The 22,253-nt window shown below is 46.7% G+C and overlaps 1 protein-coding gene across 2 annotated transcripts in view; it reads left to right on the plus strand.

The window, feature by feature from the left end:
* The first annotated feature begins 1,046 nt into the window (after positions 1-1,046).
* Positions 1,047-22,253, plus strand: part of PSPC1 (paraspeckle component 1) — a 60,589-nt gene continuing 39,382 nt past the window's right edge. Inside the window, exons 1-4 of one of the 2 annotated variants that reach the window (XM_075592305.1) lie at positions 1,047-1,587; positions 8,813-9,114; positions 11,127-11,222; positions 12,482-12,678. In XM_075592305.1, coding sequence (XP_075448420.1) covers positions 1,213-1,587; positions 8,813-9,114; positions 11,127-11,222; positions 12,482-12,678 — 970 coding nt within the window. In that variant the 5' untranslated portion in view covers positions 1,047-1,212. The remainder of the gene's footprint in view (positions 1,588-8,812; positions 9,115-11,126; positions 11,223-12,481; positions 12,679-22,253) is intronic. The other variant, XM_075592306.1, reaches the window with a different exon arrangement.

Genomic DNA, 22,253 nt, shown 5'->3' on the forward strand with positions numbered 1-22,253 from the left:
TAAGGGTCATTTAGTTAAACCCTTTGACTAAAGTATTATAAGCCTGCAGCCACGTCACGGCGTGGTAATATGATTATTTGCCCCAGCTGATGTAAACTGATGCTGTGGGGTTCCATATCAATTTCGATGAAGCCAACCGCTCCGTTGGAATAATGGTTAGCCCGTAGAACAGCGGTGTGCAAACTGGGGGGCGTGGTGTTTACAGAGGCCCCGCGCTGAGAACGCGAGGCTCTGTAAACTTACCCGGCTCCAGTCACACGTCTCTATGACAATGCGGCGTCAAATGACCCCCGTTGCAATAGAGAATTGACGTCAAATGACGCAGCGGGTCACATGACGTGACATCACATGACCCCACAGCAACATTAGAGGCGGGTGAGGCGTGACCGAGGAGGAGATAAGTTAGGGGGGGTGGGCGCAGAGCAGGGAGCTTGCACTGTTGCCGTAGAACATAATTTCAGTACAAAGTATACAATGTATGCCAGTTAATCCCGTTAATAGTAATTTAAGGGAGGTAAAGGTGAAGGAATTAAAATCTGTTTTGACTGCTCAACAAGCAATCTTCAAAACACCCGTCACTAAATTAAAAGCAGCAATAAGAGCATCCCTTGGAGTGGAACATATCGCAATAAGATAGATAATATTTGAAGGGGAAAAATCGTTGAAGAGTCTATGCTGACAACTTTCATGAAACAGAAACACTGTGATTCACACAATTAAATCAATGTCACATGCTATTTGTCATCCGATAAAAGGTGGTTTGGAAACGCGTGAATTATGTTTGGGTTTGCAATTTGATGAGTCAACAGACACCAGAAAGAGTCAAATAAATATTTTTATATGCATATTTTTGTTTATCTATTCCAGGACAAAAGATACCCGGGTTGTTGTCGGACTGTAAAACACATGGATACAGAGAGGGGAGTGAGAGGGAAGACTTGTCACGCTCTCCGCCAGCGTTCGTTGACGCCCCGCCTACCTCCCCCTTGTGGATCACGTGACGCCCCGCTAACCCCCTTTGCGGATCACGTGACTCGAAGGGGTGGGAACACTTCCTAGACCGAACGCGAGTGACGTCGCGAGCGTTAGGAAATTTTCCACTGCGCCATTTTGAAGTGGTGCTGAGTGACGGAGCTCCTGCACTCCAGCCAGAAACAGCGAGGAAGCCGTTATTACACACATCTCTTCTACACCTTCACAGCCAGAGTCGCAATGGCGAATAGGAACCTGAAGCAAATACGGATCGAAAAGAACAACAACAACGGCAATAACAGCGTGTCGCCGCAGCAGCAGATGATCCCCGGGGGGAAGAACAACAAGCGCAACATGAATCTGTTCGACGTGGACCCGTCGCTGCTGCCTCCCAGGATGGACGATTGGGAGGAGGAGGAGGAGCGGGGGGTGACCATTGACATAAAGAGCTTCCTGAAGCCCGGGGAGAAGAGTTACACGCAGCGATGTCGACTCTTCGTGGGGAATCTGCCCACGGACATCACGGAGGAGGATTTCAAGAAGCTGTTCGATAAGTTCGGGGAGCCCAGCGAGGTGTTCATCAACCGGGACCGCGGCTTCGGCTTCATCCGCCTGGTGAGAGGACATTGGGGGGAATGGTGGGGATGCCGAGGGGGGGGGGGGAGGATGGCGCAGGCAGATGGTGTGCCATCCTGCAACCTTATGCACGGATAGAGATAACTGTTTTCATGTTACAGCGGCTTGCATATATGCAACGTTTAGACATGGCTGTGTACATGTGACGGCGGCTTGCATGATGATAAGAGAATCTTGTACGTTTGTAGTGATTTTTATGCACAGCGCTAGTTGGTGTAAACTGCGACATTGCGGGGTCTGTTTGGTTCACACGTGTCATTTTAGGCCTTCTATACTCAACCAAGCCATGTCCCTTTTTGTTGGGGTGGGGGAGGTGTATACATAAAGCTGAATACCCGTGGCTTGCGGGGGAGGGGGCTGTGGAGGAATAGAAGAGGGTGGGGATGTGGAGGAATAGAGGGGGAGGGATGTGGAGGAGAACAGGGTTGGGATGTGTATGGCTTCTTTTATATGACAGATGTTAGATGGTGAAATTTCTGCAGGGACCAGTTGGTGCTTCAGCCCACAGTCTGCAATGCTTTGCTTGCCCCTCATGGCCTCGTTGTATTAATGTGGCTTTGGAGCACTAGGTTTGTTGGTTCTGAGTGTACAACAAATATCACGCGGTGAGCACATTCACATAAGTCAGACAGGCCTGCAACTCTGCATTTTGCAATTATCTCTTGGCATACAATGCTTCCACTGTAGCCAGGGATTCTGGTTAATGATATGCAAATGAGCACAATGCCACCTTTTACTTAATGTCCATTTTATTTAACATGGATACCAATACGCCTACTATACCTGTCGCATAAGGCCGAGTATATAGTACTTGCTACTGCGACACGACCGCGTGATGTCAGTGATCGCTTGACGTCGGAAGATTTTGATATTTCCTGCGATCGAGGGCATGTGAGTGGTTAAGCCAATGAGGGCGAACAGCTCATGGCCACGCCGCCCGATCGCGATCTCTGGTCTCATGCAACAGAGTACACGAATCGCTGTGCGACGGCTGACATCACGCGGTCCAGTTTCTGTAGCCCCTGCTATCAATTTAGCCTAACACAGCTTTTTAGCACAGTCTGGGTTAATGAAGTGCATAACCAGTAAACCTACGCAGACAGCTGTTTGTTATAAGTTAAAACGTATACAATCTGTTTTTCAAATGTGGGTGTTTGGGGACATTTGATGACTTTGGTTCATGAAGTCGTTTCGCTGTATATTTTAAATATTTTAGTTTTTTATTGTTGGATCTGCTGTGGAACATTAATTATTTGTAGATGTCGTAAGTTTGGAGAACTGCTGCAGTTTTCCAGGTCTCTTGCTTTTGATGGAGTAGGCCGGGATTATAGTGGCGGCGTGCGCGCGTGACGTTGTGCCTGTCGTTCGATCGAAACCTGCACTGGCTGAAGGAGAGCTGGAAGCGATCGGGAGGTGTGGCGGATGCGTTAGGCCTGGGACATAGTACGGCGAGCCGCGCTGAGCAGATGCACTTACCCCCTGCATCTGTCATCAGCGCGGCTTTAGCAGCCGCTTCCGCATGCGTGCGGAGGCTCAGGTATTTTGGAGAGACGGGCAAATTTAAAATTTGCCGCTCAGGGAAGCGGAGGAGCGGTCACGTGACCGCACACGTCCAATGGGAGCGAGGGACGAGCCCCGCCTCCGATCCGCCTCCCGACACACCTATGCACCGCCCCCAAAGCGCGCTTACTGCCTCCTCTGCCAGGACACCAAAAAGCTCCAGTTTGAGCAGGCGAGGCAGAGCAGGAGCGCTGATCAGCGCGGCCCGAGGCCTTACGCGGCTGGTTCGTCCTCATTGGCCGAGTCACTAACGTGATGCTGACGTTGTGTGGAATTTTTTTTTTTTAAACATTTGTGTGGCAGCTCTGCAGCAAACTATGTGTCTACATTGGTTTACATTTATTTGTTCCAACATCAAGTATAATCGTGGCCTATGGTCTTTAAAATTCTCTGCATCAGTACGCAGCTCAGCCAATCGTAATGCGCGCAGTGGCCTCTCGACTTCTACGCGTTTCACACTTGCGTGATTCGTCTGGGGTTAATGTGTGGAGGTTGCTGGTGTATTATATAGCCCCGTAGATCCAATCACATTAAGTAACATTGTGATTGTATCCACTTTAAGCCTTTAAACATTAATTCAAAAAGGTACTCAGCCGATGTATTTTCTGGCATTAGACTGAACTTCAATCACATTGTATGTACTTACATATGTTTTAGTACAGCTAATGTGCATTACTGTTTGGTGACCTTGCATACTACTGCTAAAATCAATGACCTTAAGATATAAAGGGCATCTCATATTTAAGCATGCATAAAAATATTAATTTATAAAATGACAATGTGAACACTATAAGTGAAAAAATAACTAATATTAACAGTGTCTAAGCAATGTGATGGTGAGGGGGTATCCAGGCCAGTAAATAAAGGCATTATGCTCAGCTGGGTGCCCCTGAGCCATATGGGGGAATTGTGATTGTCAGCTCTTCAACCCAATCATCGCATGTAACTGCATTGGTAATTAAGATGTTTATGTATTTTTACTGTTCCAGGAGTGCCAACCAGCGGAGAGGTGCAGGGCGTGAGTTTCAGGGGTGATTTTACGGTAAAATGTCAGGATGTGTTTGGGTAGAAGGGGGGGGGCAGTGTTGCAGGTTACCCCGAAACATGTACTCGGGAAACCCCCCCAGATTCCTGAGGCCATGAGGAACACAGACCACCGGAAAAATCCTCCCTAGAAAGCAGTTTACAGCTCACTGCCAAATCTCTCTGCTTCAGCACAGACCAGAATAGTAAGACTGGGCAGGGAATTAAATTGCATTCAAAGGTATATGCATATGGCAAGGTTTCTCTGTATAAGTGGAAAAGAAAATGGTTTTAAAAGTACCCAAGGTTTATATTTTTTTATTAAAGTAAGGTTCAGAGGAAGTTATTCAATATGGATAAAAATCCATTTGCATGGGAAACTGGTTACTCCGCCCTCTGAGCTTCAAAGGCCACCCAGGATATATATGGAGGTGTTAACCTTTTGTTAGCAAGGAGGGAAAAGGAGGAACCACCCTGGCAAGTTGTCCCCCTTCCCTGACTTTAAGACACAGCCGGCATGGGGGGAAAATATGGCGTTTGTCACACATGCGCAGTTGCTAGGCTGAAGCTTACAGTGCCAGGCTACACAGGACTTGCAAACAGGTGTGGCTCCGCCTGGTTGCTAGGGAGATCGCTCAGGCGTTTTGATTGGGCTGCAGGTTTTCTGGGAATGAACCCCAGAGGTATTATAAATCCTGACACAGCTCAGTTAAGGCCTGGGACATGGTAGCACAGACGTTGCGCTGAGCACATGACCTTACCCCCTTCATCTGTAACCAGCTCGGCTTTAGTATCCCCTTCCGCACGCGTGCGGAGGCTCAGCAAATTGAAGGAGACAGCCAGATTTAAAATTTCGGCACTGAGGTGAGCGGAGGAGCGGTCACGTGACCGTAACCATCCAATAGAAACGAGGGACTAGCCCCGCCTCCCGTCACGCCTTCGCCCCGCCCCCAAAGCGCGCTCACTGCCTTGCCTGCCAGGACGCAAAAAAGCACCAGCTTGGCAGGCGAGGCAGAGCAGGAGCACTGCTCAGCGCGGTCCGAGGCACCATGCCCGCGGCCTTAGTCATCATGCCGTAACAAGTTTTCATCATGCTGCAAGTTTGTCATACCATCTAAGGATTCATGCAAGAAATATCTAGGCTTCAAGATTTTGAAGTTTCATCACGAAAGAAGCTGTTCCAGCGGAGTAAACAGAAGTGGCAAAATGCGCTGCTGACCAAGGAATGTTTCAAGCTCTCTTTGCAAGCAACTCCCCGCTCCTGGGAAATTGCTACTAGAGATTTCGTTTTGGGAACATTTTATTTAATTTGACCCATTTCCAGTAAGTGTATTTTTCACTGTAATTGTAAACTAAGCTGTGTGTATGTTCATTCTGCAAATTACAATTTATTTTATCTTTTGCTTTGCTCAATCAAAGGATCCGGGTATTTTGGTGTTAAAAGCACTGGTCTCCCGTGACAAGCAACTACATACTACATTCTCATGATAGTTTATGTACTAACATTATATAATCTCTCTATATATATATATATATATATATAATTGATGCAATATTCAAGGTGCATTATGATTGGAAATTTGTTTATTAACCCCATATGTGCATTGCAAGTGCTAAACAGTGCCATATAATAGACACCTTTCAATCCTGTATATTTATTTCTGTGGGAAAAGCCCATGACGTACAGTATAGGATTTTCAACTTTTTTTGAATTTTTTTTTATTAAGAAACCGTCATTTATTTTATTATGTTGGTTCTTGTAATCTAAGTATTGTCTTTTTGTATATTAAAGCCAAACTTTGTGATGCTTTCGGGCTCTGATTGAACGGGTTGCAGGTTTTGTAGACAGTCAGGTACATTTTTGGACACATTTTGCTACAACAAATTTATGCATGCATAGTTTCTTTAATAAACATGGACCTAATATTACGTATTTTATTTGCATTTGTTTGCGGTGGTGGCAGTGGATAGATATAATTTGCAATTGAATAAAGTGTTATTAATATTAACTAATTTGAAAGTACCTTACGGAGGTGAAAGGTGGGTTGGCTAGAGTAGCCATGTGTATTAACCCTGGTTACATATCTGTCACATGCTCACAAGTGTCCTATCTGTGATAGATGGTATATTGGGACGGAGTGAGGAGAGATTACTCATTTGCCGAACCTTTGCTGAAGGTGAAAAGTGGGCCAGCTAGAGACCTGTGTATTAACAATTGTCTGGTACGCACATCACAGGTGTACCGCATGTGATACACATAACTTCTTATCTTTGGCCTAAACTTCCTATTCGGCTTTTTCTCCATTTTCAAGAACCAGTTGGCAGCTCTGCTATAGAATTAAGCTTTTAAATAAACTGTCTACAGAAGGTACTGCATACACATTTCTTTGTGTCGTACAAATGTTGCACTTCCACGTACCAGTGTGTTTGCATGTCTCCCATTGCTATGTATATGTATCTATATCTATCACATAAACAATGTACTCCATTTATAACAAGCATGTAGAAAGTAAGGGTTCTTTTGCCTGGTCTTGTCTCCATTGGTGAAACTGCTTTCTCCTATCGCGGGGTACTTACTGCCTGGCATCCTTGTTGCCAGGGGATTCCCTCTGTCAGATCTCTGGAGTTGTGAAGCGGACTTCACCACTTCGCGCCACTCAACCAAACTTGATTCGCTCACGAGTGAAGGTTGGTTGAGCGGCACATCAAAGAGCGGTTTAAAGGGTACTATGGTAACCTCAGACTAGAAATTAAGAATGCTGATTCATATGTCTTTAAAAATGTATGTTTCTTTGTGGGATTGCTGCATTAACCTTTGCAGTGGTGGGAGGTTCTGACGGCACATGACAAACTCTCGCACTTCCAAATAATATGTTCTTGTATAGCGCTGCTAGTTTTATGTAGCGCTTTACAGAGACATTTCACGGGCACAGTCCCTGCCCTGTAGAGCTTACAAACTATGTTTTTGGTGCCTGAGGCACAGGGAGATAGTGATTTGCCCATGATCTAAGCCGCTCCTGATTTGATCGCTCTTGGAGACTGCACCTGATGAGTGCATGCCCGGATGCAGAATTGTAGGTGTCTGTCATCTATATATTTTTTTTTTAAATAAAAAACCAGCACAAGACCATGAATTTACCTGTCCATAGCTAGTAATCTATATTTTTCTGTTAATATATTTTTTGGATATTTTCAGTCCACGCAACAGAATTTGTGAAGTACCCTTTATCTCCCTGCACAGGTTCCCTGTAGCACTTTAAGCTTTTAACCTTCCCACATTGATGCATTGCAGGCATCCAGTAATTTATTTGCATTTTATTTTTTTCAGCGCACGTGGGCAGGTTACAGTGGCTTGTCATTGAATGACAATTAAGTAGAAACCTTTTTTGCAGCTAGTGTTTTTGTTTGTGTATGTAAAGTAAGCAGACAATCTCTAAAATGGTGCTACAAAAATCTTCGTGTTGAAGCAAAAGAGAGAAAATATAACTTTTTCAGAACAAATTTTGTTTGTGTAACTGATGCATTAATCTGTCGTGTAGATCAGCGGTGCGCAAACTGTGGGGCGTGACCCCCAGGGGGGGCGCGACACTGCCGACGGGGGGCAAGGGGTTTACAGAGGCCCCGCGCGCTTCCCGAAGGCTTAAGTGCCGGGGGAGCTGCTGGGCCTCTGTAAACCTAACTTACCGTGGCTCCGGCGGCTTCCTCCCTGCGGCGCCATGGCAACGCGGCGTCAAAATGACGCTGCGAGGTCATGTGACGTCACGTTGCTATGGCAACGTGACGTCATTACGCCGGAGCGCGGGTAAGTTGGGGTTGGGGGGGGCGCGGGAGTGAGGGGAAAGCCGTCAGGGGGGCGCAGGGAAAAAAGTTTGCGTCCCCCTGGTGTAGATTAATGTTAATCCCAAACGAATGAACTGCTTAACTGGTGCTGTGCAGCAGAGATCAGTTTTGCGTATTTATCCATCCTAAATGATTCTAGTTAATAGTGAGGATGAAAAAATATTATTTGATATACAAAAAATTCGCAAATGTATATTAGAAACTGGTTTCTGATAAGCAATAGAACATGCTAACCAATATTTATATAGTTCCTTTAGATATCCCTTTTTTATGGGGTGATCCTTCCTTGAACCAAAGTGCACTTGTAGTTGTTTGTTTTTAAAGGGTTATATCTGACCAATACTATATATAAAAAAAAGAAAAACCCAACAACCAAATCTGACGCCTATAAGCAGGGATGGAAATTTCCTGGGAGCCTAAACTGAGTTTTGTGGTACTGAGCGACTGGTCAGTCACTATCCCACAGCTGCTCCGTGTGCCCGATCCTGCTCTACTAGCACAACATCAAACAGGATCCGGTGCTGCCGGGAGATGAAACTGGCCGGTAACTCAGAGCGGCTCCACTTAGTGTGTAGTTTTCTGGTGGGGGAGGGCCAGAGAGTGGGCTGCCGTGGCGACAGCGGCTGGGGAGAGGCCCATCTTGCCACCCAACAACTTTTGGCTCCTAAAAATTCTAGCTAGCCCACCCCTGCCAAACAATTGGCTTCATATTTTCTATCCACCCCGTGCATGCAATAAACGTAAGCTTTCTTGTGACATTAACATTATTATTTTTCTTTAGGAATCAAGGACACTTGCTGAGGTTGCAAAAGCTGAGCTCGATGGTATGATCCTTAAAAACAGGCCACTACGTATTCGTTTTGCTACCCACGGAGCCGCTTTATCTGTTAAAAATCTTTCTTCTGTGGTTTCAAATGAGCTTCTGGAAGAAGCATTCTCCATGTTTGGCCCAGTTGAAAGAGCAGTGGTTATAGTTGATGACCGTGGCAGAGCAACAGGCAAAGGATTTGTGGAATTTGCAGCAAAGCCTCCAGCACGGAAAGCTTTGGAGAGGTGCTCTGATGGCGCATTCATATTGACAACGTAAGTAAGGTTATTGAAGGTACTATGTAAGCACAATTATTGTGTTCCTTTAGTGACATATAATTCTCATTAACAAAGCAGTCTTCCCCCCCCCCTTTTGTCATCTAAGAGATAAAAGATCAGTTTCCTATATTTATTTTTTTTGGTATATTGAATATTTTGAATTAATAGAATTGGGCATAGTTGATTGGCGCTATGAATATTCATATCTAGTCTATATAGATTTTGTGTGTGTGTCATTTTTATAAGGAGCCAATTCTTGGCAAACACATACCTCTTGAGGAGCATGTCTGAGATGAGATGCATTGTAAAATCTTCTGTAATTTGGTACAATTTTCAAATGACCTGAAAATTGCAGGGATACCTGGGAAACAAGGGTTCCTAGGAACCCCTGTTGAAAAACACTTTCTTAAATAATGAGCCTTGTTTTGACTTACTTGGGCTTGCTCACATGCATCCTTCTCTTAAACTGTTATTCCTGATGCTTCATACCCTAAACAAGGTAATGAGCATTTTGAAATTCCAATTTAACTCTAAACATGTTTTTTGTATATCCTTTTGTTATTTAAAATATGCAATTTTCTAAGTTTTCTTTTTCAGACTGCTGCTTTAAAAGCAAATCATTTTATTAATTAAATGTATTTTTTTTTTTAAAATGTGCTCTTTGAAGATGCACTTTTAAAGGATTTCAAATCAGAACATCTAGGCCTGGGGGCAGCAACCTGCGGCTCCCGAGTCACATGCAGTTCTTTCAGCACTCTCCTCCGTCCGCAGGTTCCCGTTTCCCAGCTGCTGTGTCTCTCCTTCACTGGGTTGCCGGTAGCTGAGGGCGGCTGGACGGCACTGGTCGGACCTCTTGTGACCTCAGGGCAGCTCCCCCAGCTGCTGGCATGCCTCCTGCACTGTCCCACGCCGAGCCGCTCGTGAGACAGTGCAGGAGGCGGGCCGGGAGCTGTCCGGAGGCAACAAGAGGCCCGACCAGCACTGGCCGGCCCCGCCCCCCCGCAGTTACCGGCAACACAGTGAGGGAGAGAGAGGCAGCAGCTGGAGAGATGCAACCCAGGACCGTGCAGGAGAGAGGCAGGCATGGTGTTGGTTGTGTGTGGTGTTGGTTGGTTGTGTGTGGTGTTGGTTGGTTGTGTGTGGTGTTGGTTGGTTGGTTGTGTGTGGTGTTGGTTGGTTGTGTGTGGTGTTGGTTGGTTGTGTGTGGTGTTGGTTGGTTGTGTGTGGTGTTGGTTGGTTGTGTGTGGTGTTGGTTGGTTGTGTGTGGTGTTGGTTGGTTGTGTGTGGTGTTGGTTGGTTGTGTGTGGTGTTGGTTGGTTGTGTGTGGTGTTGGTTGTGTGTGTTAGTATGGTGTTGGGGATTAATATGCTTTGCAGAAGATAGCCGTGTGTACCATTACAGTGTATATATTATATATTTTGTTTTATTTGGGGGGGTAGTGTGTGCGTGTGTATTTGGTGGTGGGGGTAGTGGGTATGTATGTATTGTGTATTTCTAAATGACAAACATAAAAGCAATGGAGAAAAAACTAAATAAAGGGACTTCATTTGAGATGCATTTTATTTTGATTAAAGTAAGTTTGTCGTATGTTGATGCTTATACAATATATACCTATTAGTGTGTGTACAGTATATGTAGGGTTGTAATATTCATGCATGTGTTGCGGTTCTCTGAATATTTTTGTCGAAGACATTTTTTATAAAATGGCTTTTCTTTGAAAGGTTGCAGACACCTGATCTAGGCAGTGCATTGTAAAATTGAGTGTTGGAATATGATATACATTTAGTGTAATAATTGTATCCAATATAGTATTTACAAAAGTTTCAATAAATAGTTCTGCATTTTATTGTCGATTTACTTATCTTTCTGCTCCTTGAGTGTTCTATTTAACATCTTTTAATGTTCTTAGAACAAAGTGACCAGTGAAAGTTTGCTTAAGTAGTTGATCTTTTCATCTCAAGTAGTATGCCTTTTTGCTAAGAGATTGATTTCTTGCCATTTTATTTAAGAACTCCTCGACCAGTTATTGTGGAACCAATGGAGCAATTTGACGAAGAAGATGGCTTGCCAGAGAAATTCATGCAGAAGAGCCAACAGTATCTTAAGTATGTTGGGTATTTTATATTCTCTGCAATCACCATGGTTTAAAATCATATTGTTGAGTTGGAGGTTTAGAGTAAGAGGTTACATCACTAGTAATATATATATATAGATATATAGATATATAGATATATATCTATATATATCTATATCTCTATATACAAAAATAGTATTCCAATACAGAAAATATATTGAACGTTGGAGCAAGATTCCTTCATATTAAGGGCACAGTTTGTTTAAATATTAAATGAATATTGCCTCTGAAGGGATGCAGATGTAAATAATTTGATAAATAACTATCAAAGCTTTATCACAAGTAAAGTACTGTAAAAAAAATATGCAACGGTGTGACTTTTAGTATAATAATGGAAACTTGATACTCACAATGGTCTCTGCCAATGTACTACAGGTTACACACTGAGATCTTTGCCTAAACGTTGGTCATACATTTGATGATGATATATTAATGTAAGTATGCAGAAAATTGGCATTCGAGCCTCCTATGCTACTATTGTTCTTTTTATCATCATTTGCACCACCTGTGTGTGCTCAGTTGGCTATCTAGATTCTCCATGTACATTAACAGTAGTTTCTATTGTGTGCACTGGAAATCTATTTATTACCTTAACCTAAATCTCAAGAGTGTGGAGTTTTTCTTTAAAAACAGAATGCCAATTCCATCATGTGTTTTTCAGTCTGGGGAGTTTTATTCTTCCTTTGTGTCACTGGTGAAAAGTTTCACAGGTCTTAAAGTTGAAAACCATTGCATGGTTACGCTGAAATCCTTTGAAAATGTATTGTAAGTTTGTGGAACCCCAACTAGTCTATTCTGTGTACGTAAAAATACTATTGCTGTGGTAGATATAGTTACATAGTAGATGAGGTTGAAAAAAGTTCAACCTATGAAAAATTTAGACAGATACTTTCTTATATTTGTATTGACAGTATATTGATCCAGAGGAAGGCAAACAATAAACCCTAGTGAAATATAATCTAATATCTCATAAGGGAAAAAATAAATTCCTTCCTAACCCCAATATTGGCAATCGTCTTTCTTCCTGGATCAACATCCTTCCCATGTTTACTTATATGGTATATCCCTGTATACCTTCCCTTTCTAAAAGATATCCAACTTTTAACCTCTTGCATATTTAATTTAGGTTATATGCCCTCACCGGTTTAGTCAACTGTTTTATGCTCACCTGCCAGCATCATAAGTAAAAAAAATTAAAGTTTGTCTTTTAATTTCATTGTGTTATTTTAGGGAAAGAGAGGAACCACCACGTTTTGCACAACCTGGTACATTTGAATTTGAATATTCCTCCCGATGGAAAGCGCTTGATGAGATGGAGAAGCAGCAGAGGGAACAGGTTGACAGAAACATCAGAGACGCTAAAGAGAAATTGGAGGCGGAAATGGAGGCTGCTAGGCATGAACACCAGCTGATGATGATGAGACAAGGTGAGAACTGTTGTAGTACTGCCGTAATGTGTGACTCTCACCTGCTTATTGCTGCGAATGTTTAACTCATGTTTTGGTATAGTAAATTCAAATATATATCATACTGTCTGGAACATGTTTGCCATGCAGTTAACATTTAAGTCAAATGTATTCTGGAACTAGTTCCGATACCCTCATATACAGACCTAGTTCAATCCACAATGCATTCTAATGTAACATCATTTTTGTAGTCCTATTTTGGTGTTTTTGAGCTTTGTTAGGTTTACATTTTATTATGGTCTATGTACTCTAACATTGATGGTGAAGCTTCATTATCATTCTTTAAGCCCAAAACATCGTTGGATAATCTGTAATTGTCATAATTTTAGGGAAATCCATTCATGCTGAAATTATACAGTTATTTTTTTTTTTATTATTATTTTAGTACGTTTGCAATAAAGTTTAATTGAACATTTTGCATGTTGGAATTTATAAAATGGATGCATCCCATTTATTGCAGATATTATTAATTATTGCACAAATATAAAAATTGTTAATTGTTTGCTTGATCTTTTAACATGACAGTAGTAATCTAGCCCAGCGGTGCGCAAACTGTGCAGGGGGTCCCCAAGGGGGGGACTGGAGATTTTTCTGGGGGACGCGGGCAGTTGCAGAGGCCCTGCGCTGTTCCCCAAGGCATATAAATTAAATGTCGGGGGATCGGGTGAGGCTTCTGCAAAGCTATACTTATCGAGGTTTCAGGCACCCGGTGACGCATCGTCATGGCAACGTAGCATCAAATGACGCCGCTGGTCACTTGATGTCACATGACCCCACATTGTCATTTGACGCAGGTCTAAGGTAGGATGGGGGGGTGCGAGCATCGAGGCAGGGAAGACAGGGGGACGCAGCAGAAAAAGTTTGCACTCAACTGATCTAGCCAACTCAATACAGCTAAACCCCGTTATAACGCGGTCCTCGGGGTCCACCCCGAGACCACCGCGTTACTAACGGGGTCGTGCTAATTTAAAAAAAAATGGCCGCCGCATCAGTGCATATTTACCCCGCGGTCCCGGCTTCCCCCTGTCACCGCGTGACAGGAGATGGGAGGGGGGATTCCCCTCCGGCTTCCGCTTCCCCTGTCACCGCGGGACAGGAGATGGGAGGGGGGATTCCCCTCCGGTCCGGCTCCCCCCCCGCCGCAGCACAGGGCCCTCGCGCCGCAATACAGAGAGAATCGCCTCAGAGAGTGCCCAGAGCTGTGGACCCGTAGCAGCTCCCGGCGAAAGCAGCAAGAACTTCAGAGCTTCGATCGAGCACTGGCGCCCCCCAGCTGCTCCTCTTGGCCTGGCCTGAGCTACTCCCGGTGTCCCCTAGAGGATCGAAGACGTGAGAGGCACTCAGACACCACCTCCACAACCCTGAAAGTTCCGCGAGAGCTGCACTCCTGATCGATTTCTCGTCTCCCCTCTGGCTGGAGAGGAGAGGCACCTCCCAATGGTACCACCCCCGACTAGCCCCCAACACCGCGAGCTACTATGGCTCTCTCCCCGCCCTACCTTCTCGCCGCCGCGGCTCTGAGGGCCGCTCTGACGAGGGAGGGGGTGCCTCTACCGCTGCCCCCCCCCCCCCCACACTTTTACAGCGAGTCTGGCTTCTCTGAGCTCACCCATCCCTGCCCCTTACTATCTCCCCCGTGCCCTCCCTGCTATCCCCTCCGTGCCCTCCCCGCTATCCCCCCCCCGTGCCCTCCCCGCTATCCCCCCCCGTGCCCTCCCCGCTATCCCCTCCCGCCCCTCTGGGCCGTTCACTTCCTCACCCGGTGAAGCCCCGGGCCTCTCCCCGAGCCTAGGGAGGGGATCCGGGAGGAGGCCGCCTTCGGCGTGAGTGCCGGTTGTGTCGCGCCTCAGGGGGATGGGAATATGCCAGATAGGGAGCTCTTACCCCTGTCTTTGGGCGCGGGGGGGGTGGGGGCGGTGCCGGGGACGGGAGGCGCTGGTGGCCGTCCCCGATGGGGGGAGGCTGGGGGTGCTGTCCCTTTGGCCACCCGTGTCAGCGGAGCGGACGGCGCGTCCATGCGGCTCCATGGAAGGGGGGACGTCACGTGGCCTGCGGTGGAGATTCCCGTGGCGACCTCAGCTGTCAGGTCTGTTGTCCTCCCATCTTCTTGAGGGCTCGTGGTCCGTGGGCCGAGAACCTTGGGGGCCTGCTGTTTCTCTCGGGTGGCCGCTTTGCTTCTTGCCCCCCCCCCCCCCCCCCATGCCCCCACGCGCTGCACCGGGCCACCCCCCCCCCCCCCCTGCAGCCACATGCCTCACCAATCATCCCCAAGGTAAGGCTGATTTATGTATATGTGTGTGTGTGTGTAGTGTGAGCAGTGTGTGTGCAGTGTGTGCAGTGTGCAGTGTGAGCAATGAGCAGTGTGTGTGCAGTGTGAGCAATGAGCAGTGTGCAGTGTGAGCAATGAGCAGTGTGTGAGCAGTGTGTGAGCAGTGTGTGAGCAGTGTGTGAGCAGTGTGTGAGCAGTGTGTGAGCACTGTGTGTGCAGTGTGAGCAGTGTGTCAGTGTGTGCAGTGTGCAGTGTGTGTGTCTAGTGTGAGCAATGAGCAGTGTGTGTGCAGTGTGAGCAATGAGCAGGGTGTCAGTGTGTGCAGTGTGAGCAATGAGCAGTGTGTGTGCAGTGAGTGTGTGCGCAGTGTGCAGTGTGAGCAATGAGCAGTGTGTGTGCAGTGTGTGCAGTGTGTGTGCAGTGTGTGCAATGAGCAGTGTGTGTGTGCAGTGTGCAGTGTGAGCAATGAGCAGTGTGTGTGCAGTGTGCAGTGTGAGCAATGAGCAGTGTCAGTGTGTGCAGTGTGAGCAATGAGCAGTGTGTGTGCAGTGTGAGCAATGAGCAGTGTGTCAGTCTGTGCAGTGTGAGCAATGAGCAATGAGCAGTGTGTGCAGTGTGTGCAATGAGCAGTGTGTGCAGTGTGAGCAATGAGCAGTGTGTGTGCAGTGTGTGTGTGCAGTGTGAGCAATGAGCAGTGTGTGTGCAGTGTGCAACAAAAAAAAACCCGGGAAAACCGCGTTATAACCGAATCGCGGTATAGCGAGGCGCGTTATAACGGGGTTTAGCTGTATTTACTTTTTAATGCTGGGAAACCAGAGATTAAAGGAACTATTGCTAAGCAATGTTTCCCCTCATTGATTGGCTCTCAGACTTTTTGTTTAATGATTGCAGTAATCCATGTAAGGTAGATTGAATGGAATACTGCACAAGTTAGTACTTATGAAACACAAATTCCATTCTCTGATCTCTCTAGGAGGGAACTGGAAGTAACAAATCAAATTGTTGAAGCTCGTTTCACAGCTTTTTGAATTACCCCTTAGCAAATCTTTTAAAAGTAATCCTAAATGTATGTTCATTTTTAATATATATATATATATATATATATATATATATATATATATATTAAAAATGAACATAAATAAATATAAATATATAAATAAATAAATAAAATCTGGATATTGCAATCTGCTCTGTCTCCTAATGATGTGACTTTTCAAATGGAGTCTGGAGTTTGGTATCTGTTTTAGTTCTGCATGACACCCGAGTTGAACAGTTAAAAGAAAAAAGCTTAAGCATAACCTACCAAGTATCAGTAAATAAATAAATTGCTTCTGTTTGGTTACTCCATCTATTGCATGGAAGCAGTTCATTTATAAAATTCAAGTCCCCAATTCATTCTCACTTTCACATCTGAAGTCCAAAACGTAATGATCACACCCAAAAAAGACCAAATGTCACAGAGGCAAGGGCTTGCTGAAGTAGAGTGAGACCACAACAAGGGTACCGACTGTGCAATGTCACCAGGTATCTTGTAGATTAAGATGAATTATGAAAATATGAGCTTTATTTGAAAAGGAGCAGGAGGGTACTTTTCTGTAAATTTGGTAAATTTCAGTACTCCAGAAGCATTTTCAATATATTTGTTATTCCTTAACATTTTAGCACCTGAAGAATTTTATATTGCATAAACTTTCTAAGGCCTCGGCCAAGGTACTTGCTTGCTGGCGGAGGCGCGCTTCCGCTCAGCACTGAGCCCCTACAGCCGCAAGGAGAGCGGCTTTAGTAGGGGCTCGCCTACGCTTCCGCAAGCCCGCGGAAGCGTAGGTCTTAGGGAAATGGAAAATTTCCCTGGTTGCCGGAGCGCAGGGCCGGTCACGTGAGCGGTTCACCCAATGAGCGGTTTGCTCCGTGACGTCACTGGCCCGCCCCCTGACGGCCGCAGGGATAGCACCCGCAAGGTCAGGGAAAGCACCCGCTTTCCCTGAGCCTCAGCGTGCCTCAGCATGCCAGCGGGGAGCTTTGTCGAGGCCTTATACATTACGGTGGCTATAATCTTATTGTTAGGTCAGTTTAAAAAGCAAACACAAAAAAATAAAACACTTTCGCGGTGTTAAAATCACATACTGGTTGGCACTTTTCCCAGTGTCTTGCATTTATTCAAGCTACTTAAATAGTTTTTACGTGGGGCAAATGACAGATGTATATGGAGTATGTGTTTTGACCCGGAGAAAATTGTTTTGTGTAAATTAATTTCAAAGGCTTATAAAGGGGGATCCATTGTGTGTTTTTTCTTAATTTTCATTATACAATTTAACGACACTGGGAAATATGATGAATCAAAGCAGCAAAAATGTTTTTCAAATGTGTTCCTGAAACGAAGGACAACCTAAGGTAAAAAATTTGTTTCTAATGTTTGATTTATTTATTTATAAAATGTTACCAGTAAGTAATACATTGGAGTTGCCTCTCGTTTTCAAGTATGTCCTGGGCATAGTTTAGATGATAAATAATACATGGTTACAATACATAGTTACATAAGTGAGCAGGATGTACATTATATACAAGACATTGCATGTACAGTTTGAGATACTATATAATATAGGCGTATGTAACGGTTACCAACCAGATTAAAATGTGAGACCGCTTTAGTTTTCAAAGAGTTGTGAGTCTCTGGTAGATTGCTCCAGTTTGGGGTGCACCGTAAGGAGGAGGAGCGGCCAGATACTTTGAGCCTTGGGACCATGAACAGTCTTTTGGAGTCAGATCTCGGATAAGTGCCGCATGTGGTAGGGGTGAGGAGCTTGTTCAGGTAGCTGGGCAGCTTGCCCAGAAAGTATTTGACTATATGAACTTTGCATCTAGACTCAAGTGATGTCCAATCTAGTTCTTTGAGCATTTCTCAGTGATGTGTGTTGTAGTTGCATTGGAGAACAAAATGGCATATTGAATTAGAGGGTATCAAGTTTGCTAAGGTGGGTTTGGGGTGCCGAGCCGTATACTATGTCCCCATAGTCGATAATTGGTATTAGTATCTGCTGTGCGATACGCTTTCTGACCAGACTTACGGAGGATTTGTCACTGTAAAGTACACCTAGTTTGGCATAGGTTTTGGATGTCCGGGTATCAATGTGCATCCCAAATGTTAAATGTGAGTCAAACCATATGCCCAAGTATTTAAAACTAGTAACAGAAGTTAGGGTGGTATTAGCGTTGGTTCTGATCTGGAGCTCAGTCATTGGAAGCTTTACAAATTTAGCCTTGGTTCAAAATAACATTGTTACAATCTTGTCAGTGTTTAAATACAGTTTGTTTTGGGAAATCCAATGTTCAAGTCTCAAAGTCAGATTGAAGTATGTGTTCAAGGTTGTAGAGGCTTGGATGTGGCTTTGATACAATTGTGTTAGAAAAATAAACATAAGCACCGTTTGTACCTCTTGCCCCGTTTGCTAAAAGGTTCCTGCAGTTCTGTTTATACAGTAATATATTACCCTATTTCCTCGATTCTAAGACGCCATCGATTCTAAGACGCACCCTTGATTTAATAAAAAAAATTGAGGAAAAAAACCCCACTATATTAAATGTGCAGAATTTTTTTTCGGGAGAGAGAGAGACAGGGAGAGAGGAGGGGGGGGGAGGAAGAGAGAGAGAGGGAGAGTTGGGGTAAGAGAGAGAGAGGGAACAGAGAGGGAAGAGAGAAAGAGAGCTGGGAAGAGAGAGAAAGAGGGGGGAAGAGAGAGAGAGGGGGGAGGAGAGAGAGGGGGGGAGAAGAGATAGAGAGAGAGAGGGAAGAGAGAGAGTGGGGGGGAAGAGAGAGATAGGGGGGGGAAGAGAGAGAAGGGGAAAATTGGGGGGGAAGAGAGAGGGAAGAGAGAAGAGAGAGAGAGAGGGGGGGGGAAGAGAGAGAGGGAAGAGAGAGAGGGGGGGGGGGGGGAATAGAGAGAGGGGAGGCGGGAGAGAGAGAGGGGAAGAGATAGAGAGGGAGAGTTGGGGGAAGAGAGAGAGAGGGAACAGAGAGGGAAGAGAGAAAAAGAGGGGGGAAGAGAGAGAAAGAGGGGGGGAAGAGAGAGAGGGGGGAGAGAGAGGGAAGAAAGAGAGAGTGGGGGGGAAGAGAGAGATAGGGGGGGAAGAGAGAGAGAGGGAAGAGAGAGAGGGGGGAAGAGAGAGAGGAGAGGGGGAAGAGAGAGAGCGGGAAGAGAGAGAGAGGGAGAGCTGGAGGGAAGAGAGAGGAAAGAGAGAGAGGGGGAAGAGAGAGAGAAGGGGGTGGGAGGGAGAATTGGGGGGGAAGAGAGAGAGAGTGGGAAGAGAGAGAGAGGGGGGGAGAGAGAGGGGGGAAGAGAGAGAGGGGGGAAGAGAGAGAGGGGGAAGAGAGAGAGGGGGGAAGAGCGAGAGAGGGGGGAAGAGAGAGAGAGGGGGGAAAGAGAGAGAGAGGGGGGAAGAGAGAGAGAGGGGGGAAGAGAGAGAGAGGGGGAAGAGAGAGAGAGGGGGAAGAGAGAGAGAGGGGGAAGAGAGAGAGAGGGGGAAGAGAGAGAGAGGGGGAAGAGAGAGAGAGGGGGAAGAGAGAGAGAGGGGGAAGAGAGAGAGAGGGGGAAGAGAGAGAGAGGGGGAAGAGAGAGAGAGGGGGAAGAGAGAGAGAGGGGGAAGAGAGAGAGAGGGGGAAGAGAGAGAGAGGGGGAAGAGAGAGAGAGGGGAAGAGAGAGAGAGGGGGAAGAGAGAGAGAGGGGGAAGAGAGAGGGGGGAAGAGAGAGAGGGGGAAGAGAGAGGGGGGGAGAGAGAGGGACAGAGGGGGAAGAGAGAAAGAGAGACAGAGGGGGGAAGAGAGCGAGCGAGGGGGGAAGAGAGAGAGGGGGGGTGGGAGGGAGAGTTGGGGGGAAGAGAGAGAGAGAGGGGGTGGTGGGGGGGAAGAGAGAGAGAGAGAGGGGGGGTGGGAGGGAGAGTTGGGGGGAAGAGAGAGTGGGAAGAGAGAGAGGGGGGAAGAGAGAGAGGGGGGAAGCGAGAGAGAGGGGGGGGAGTGAAGAGAGGGGGGGGGAAGAGAGAGAGGGGGGTGAAGAGAGAGGGACAGAGGGGGAAAGAGAGACAGAAGGGGGCAAGAGAGAGAGAGGGGGAAGAGAGAGAGAGGGGGAAGAGAGAGAGAGGGGGAAGAGAGAGAGAGGGGGAAGAGAGGAAGAGAGGGGGAAGAGAGGAAGAGAGGGGGAAGAGAGGGAGAGGGGGAAGAGAGGGGGGAGAGGAGAGAGAGGGGGGAGAGGAGAGAGAGGAGAGAGAGGGGGGAGAGGAGAGAGAGGGGGGAGAGGAGAGAGAGGGGGGAGAGGAGAGAGAGGGGGGAGAGGAGAGAGAGAGGGGGGAGAGGAGAGAGAGAGGGGGGAGCAGAAGAGAGAGAGAGGGGGGAGAGGAGAGAGAGAGGGGGGAGATGAGAGAGAGAGAGGAGGGAGAGAGGAGAGAGAGGGGAGGGAGAGAGGAGAGAGAGAGGGGGGGGAGAGAGGAGAGAGAGGGGGGGAGAGAGGAGAGAGAGGGGGGGCAGAAAGGAGAGAGAGGGGGGGGCAGAAAGGAGAGAGAGAGGGGAAAGAGGAGAGAGAGGGGGGGAAAGAGGAGAGGGGGGAGAGAGGAGAGAGAGAAGGGGGGGAGAGAGGGGAGTGGGGGGAATGGGGGAGAGAAGGGGGAGGGGAGAGAAAGGAGAGAAGTGGGTTAGAGATTGGAGGGAAGGGGAGAGAATGAAAGGTCACACACACACACACACACCACACACACACACACACACACACACACACACACACACACACACACACACACACACACACACACACACACACACACACACACACACACACAGAGAGACAGAGACAGACACACACACAGAGAGACAGAGACAGACACACACACAGAGAGACAGAGACAGACACACACACAGAGAGACAGAGACAGACACACACACAGAGAGACAGAGACAGACACGGGGTGGGGGAGGCTTGTGGTGCCGGCAGCACAGCTGTGAGTAGCAGAGGCAGACAGAGGGAACGTGGGGCATGCAGCAGCCACACACTGCCCCTCACCCGCCCTCCGCCCCACCACCCTCCCCGACTCCCACCCGAAATGAAAAAAATAATGAATCTCTCCTGTGTGGGACGGCACTTCCAACGAGCAGAGCGGAGGGAGGAGGGGGGCTTGTGGTGCATGCAGCCGAACATACATGCTCCTTTGGGGACCAGCACTTGGAGCAGGGGGGTGGGGTGGGTCTTGTGAGTAGCAGAGGCAGACAGAGGGCTTTTGGGGCATGCAGCCACACACTGCTGAATCAATCTCTCCTGTGTGGGGGGCGGTAATTCCAGCAAGGGGGGGAGCGCGGGGCATGCAGCCGAACATACACTGCTCCTTTGGGGACCGGCACTTGGAGCAAGCTAGGGGGGAGCGCTGGACATGCAGCCGATCATACACTGCTCCTTTGGGGGACCGGCACTTGGAGGGAGGGGGGGGGGTTGGTGGCAGAGTCGCGGGGCATGCAACGGGACACACTGCTCCTCTGTGTGGGGGGGGGGGCGGGGGTGGCAGAAACGCAGGGCAAACGCTGAAAGCTGCTGTGGCTTCTGCAGCGCCCCCTGGCTGTTTTTTTGTATGTGTTTTTTGAGTACATCGATTCTAGGACGCAGTCCCTATTTCAGACACGTGAAAAAGGGAAAAAAAGTGCGTCTTAGAATCGAGGAAATACGGTAATTGTCAACATGATTGCTGAGCACAGCATAGAATAGCAGTGGCGATGATGTCCGTGTTTACAAAACTTCAACTGGCATTTTACTTCTGGGTAATAGAATTGTAAAATGCTTACGTTGTGGCAGGGTGAGGTTTGTGAACAAATGCTAATGTTGGGAGTATTAAACAGTTATTGGAAAATATGAAGGCTCGGAGGAATCCTTTGTTAAAATACTGTTAGAGCAGCTAACTAAAAAAACAAACAAATTTGTCAATTTGGCCTCGGGCTCAAAATGATAATTGAGGTGTGTGTGTGTGTGTGTTACTTGAAGGCTTATAGTTTAGCGACAACTTGGCTGCTTTGAAGAATTGAGGGGTGACTGGTATGAAAAGCGTGAATAAAGAAACAAATCTGAGGATTATATTATCACAGAATGACAAATGAGTTTGATATAACAGGTGCACACAGGAGGAAGCTTCAAAACAAAAGCTTCCTGCAGAAATATGGCCTACAAGACATATTTATACCATACTAAAGCCTATGCCCCCTTTATGAGGTGGCTTGTGCGTCATTACATATGCGTATAAG

The sequence above is a fragment of the Ascaphus truei genome, chromosome 3 (assembly GCF_040206685.1).
Source record: "Ascaphus truei isolate aAscTru1 chromosome 3, aAscTru1.hap1, whole genome shotgun sequence".
In the NCBI taxonomy this organism is placed as follows: domain Eukaryota; kingdom Metazoa; phylum Chordata; class Amphibia; order Anura; family Ascaphidae; genus Ascaphus; species Ascaphus truei.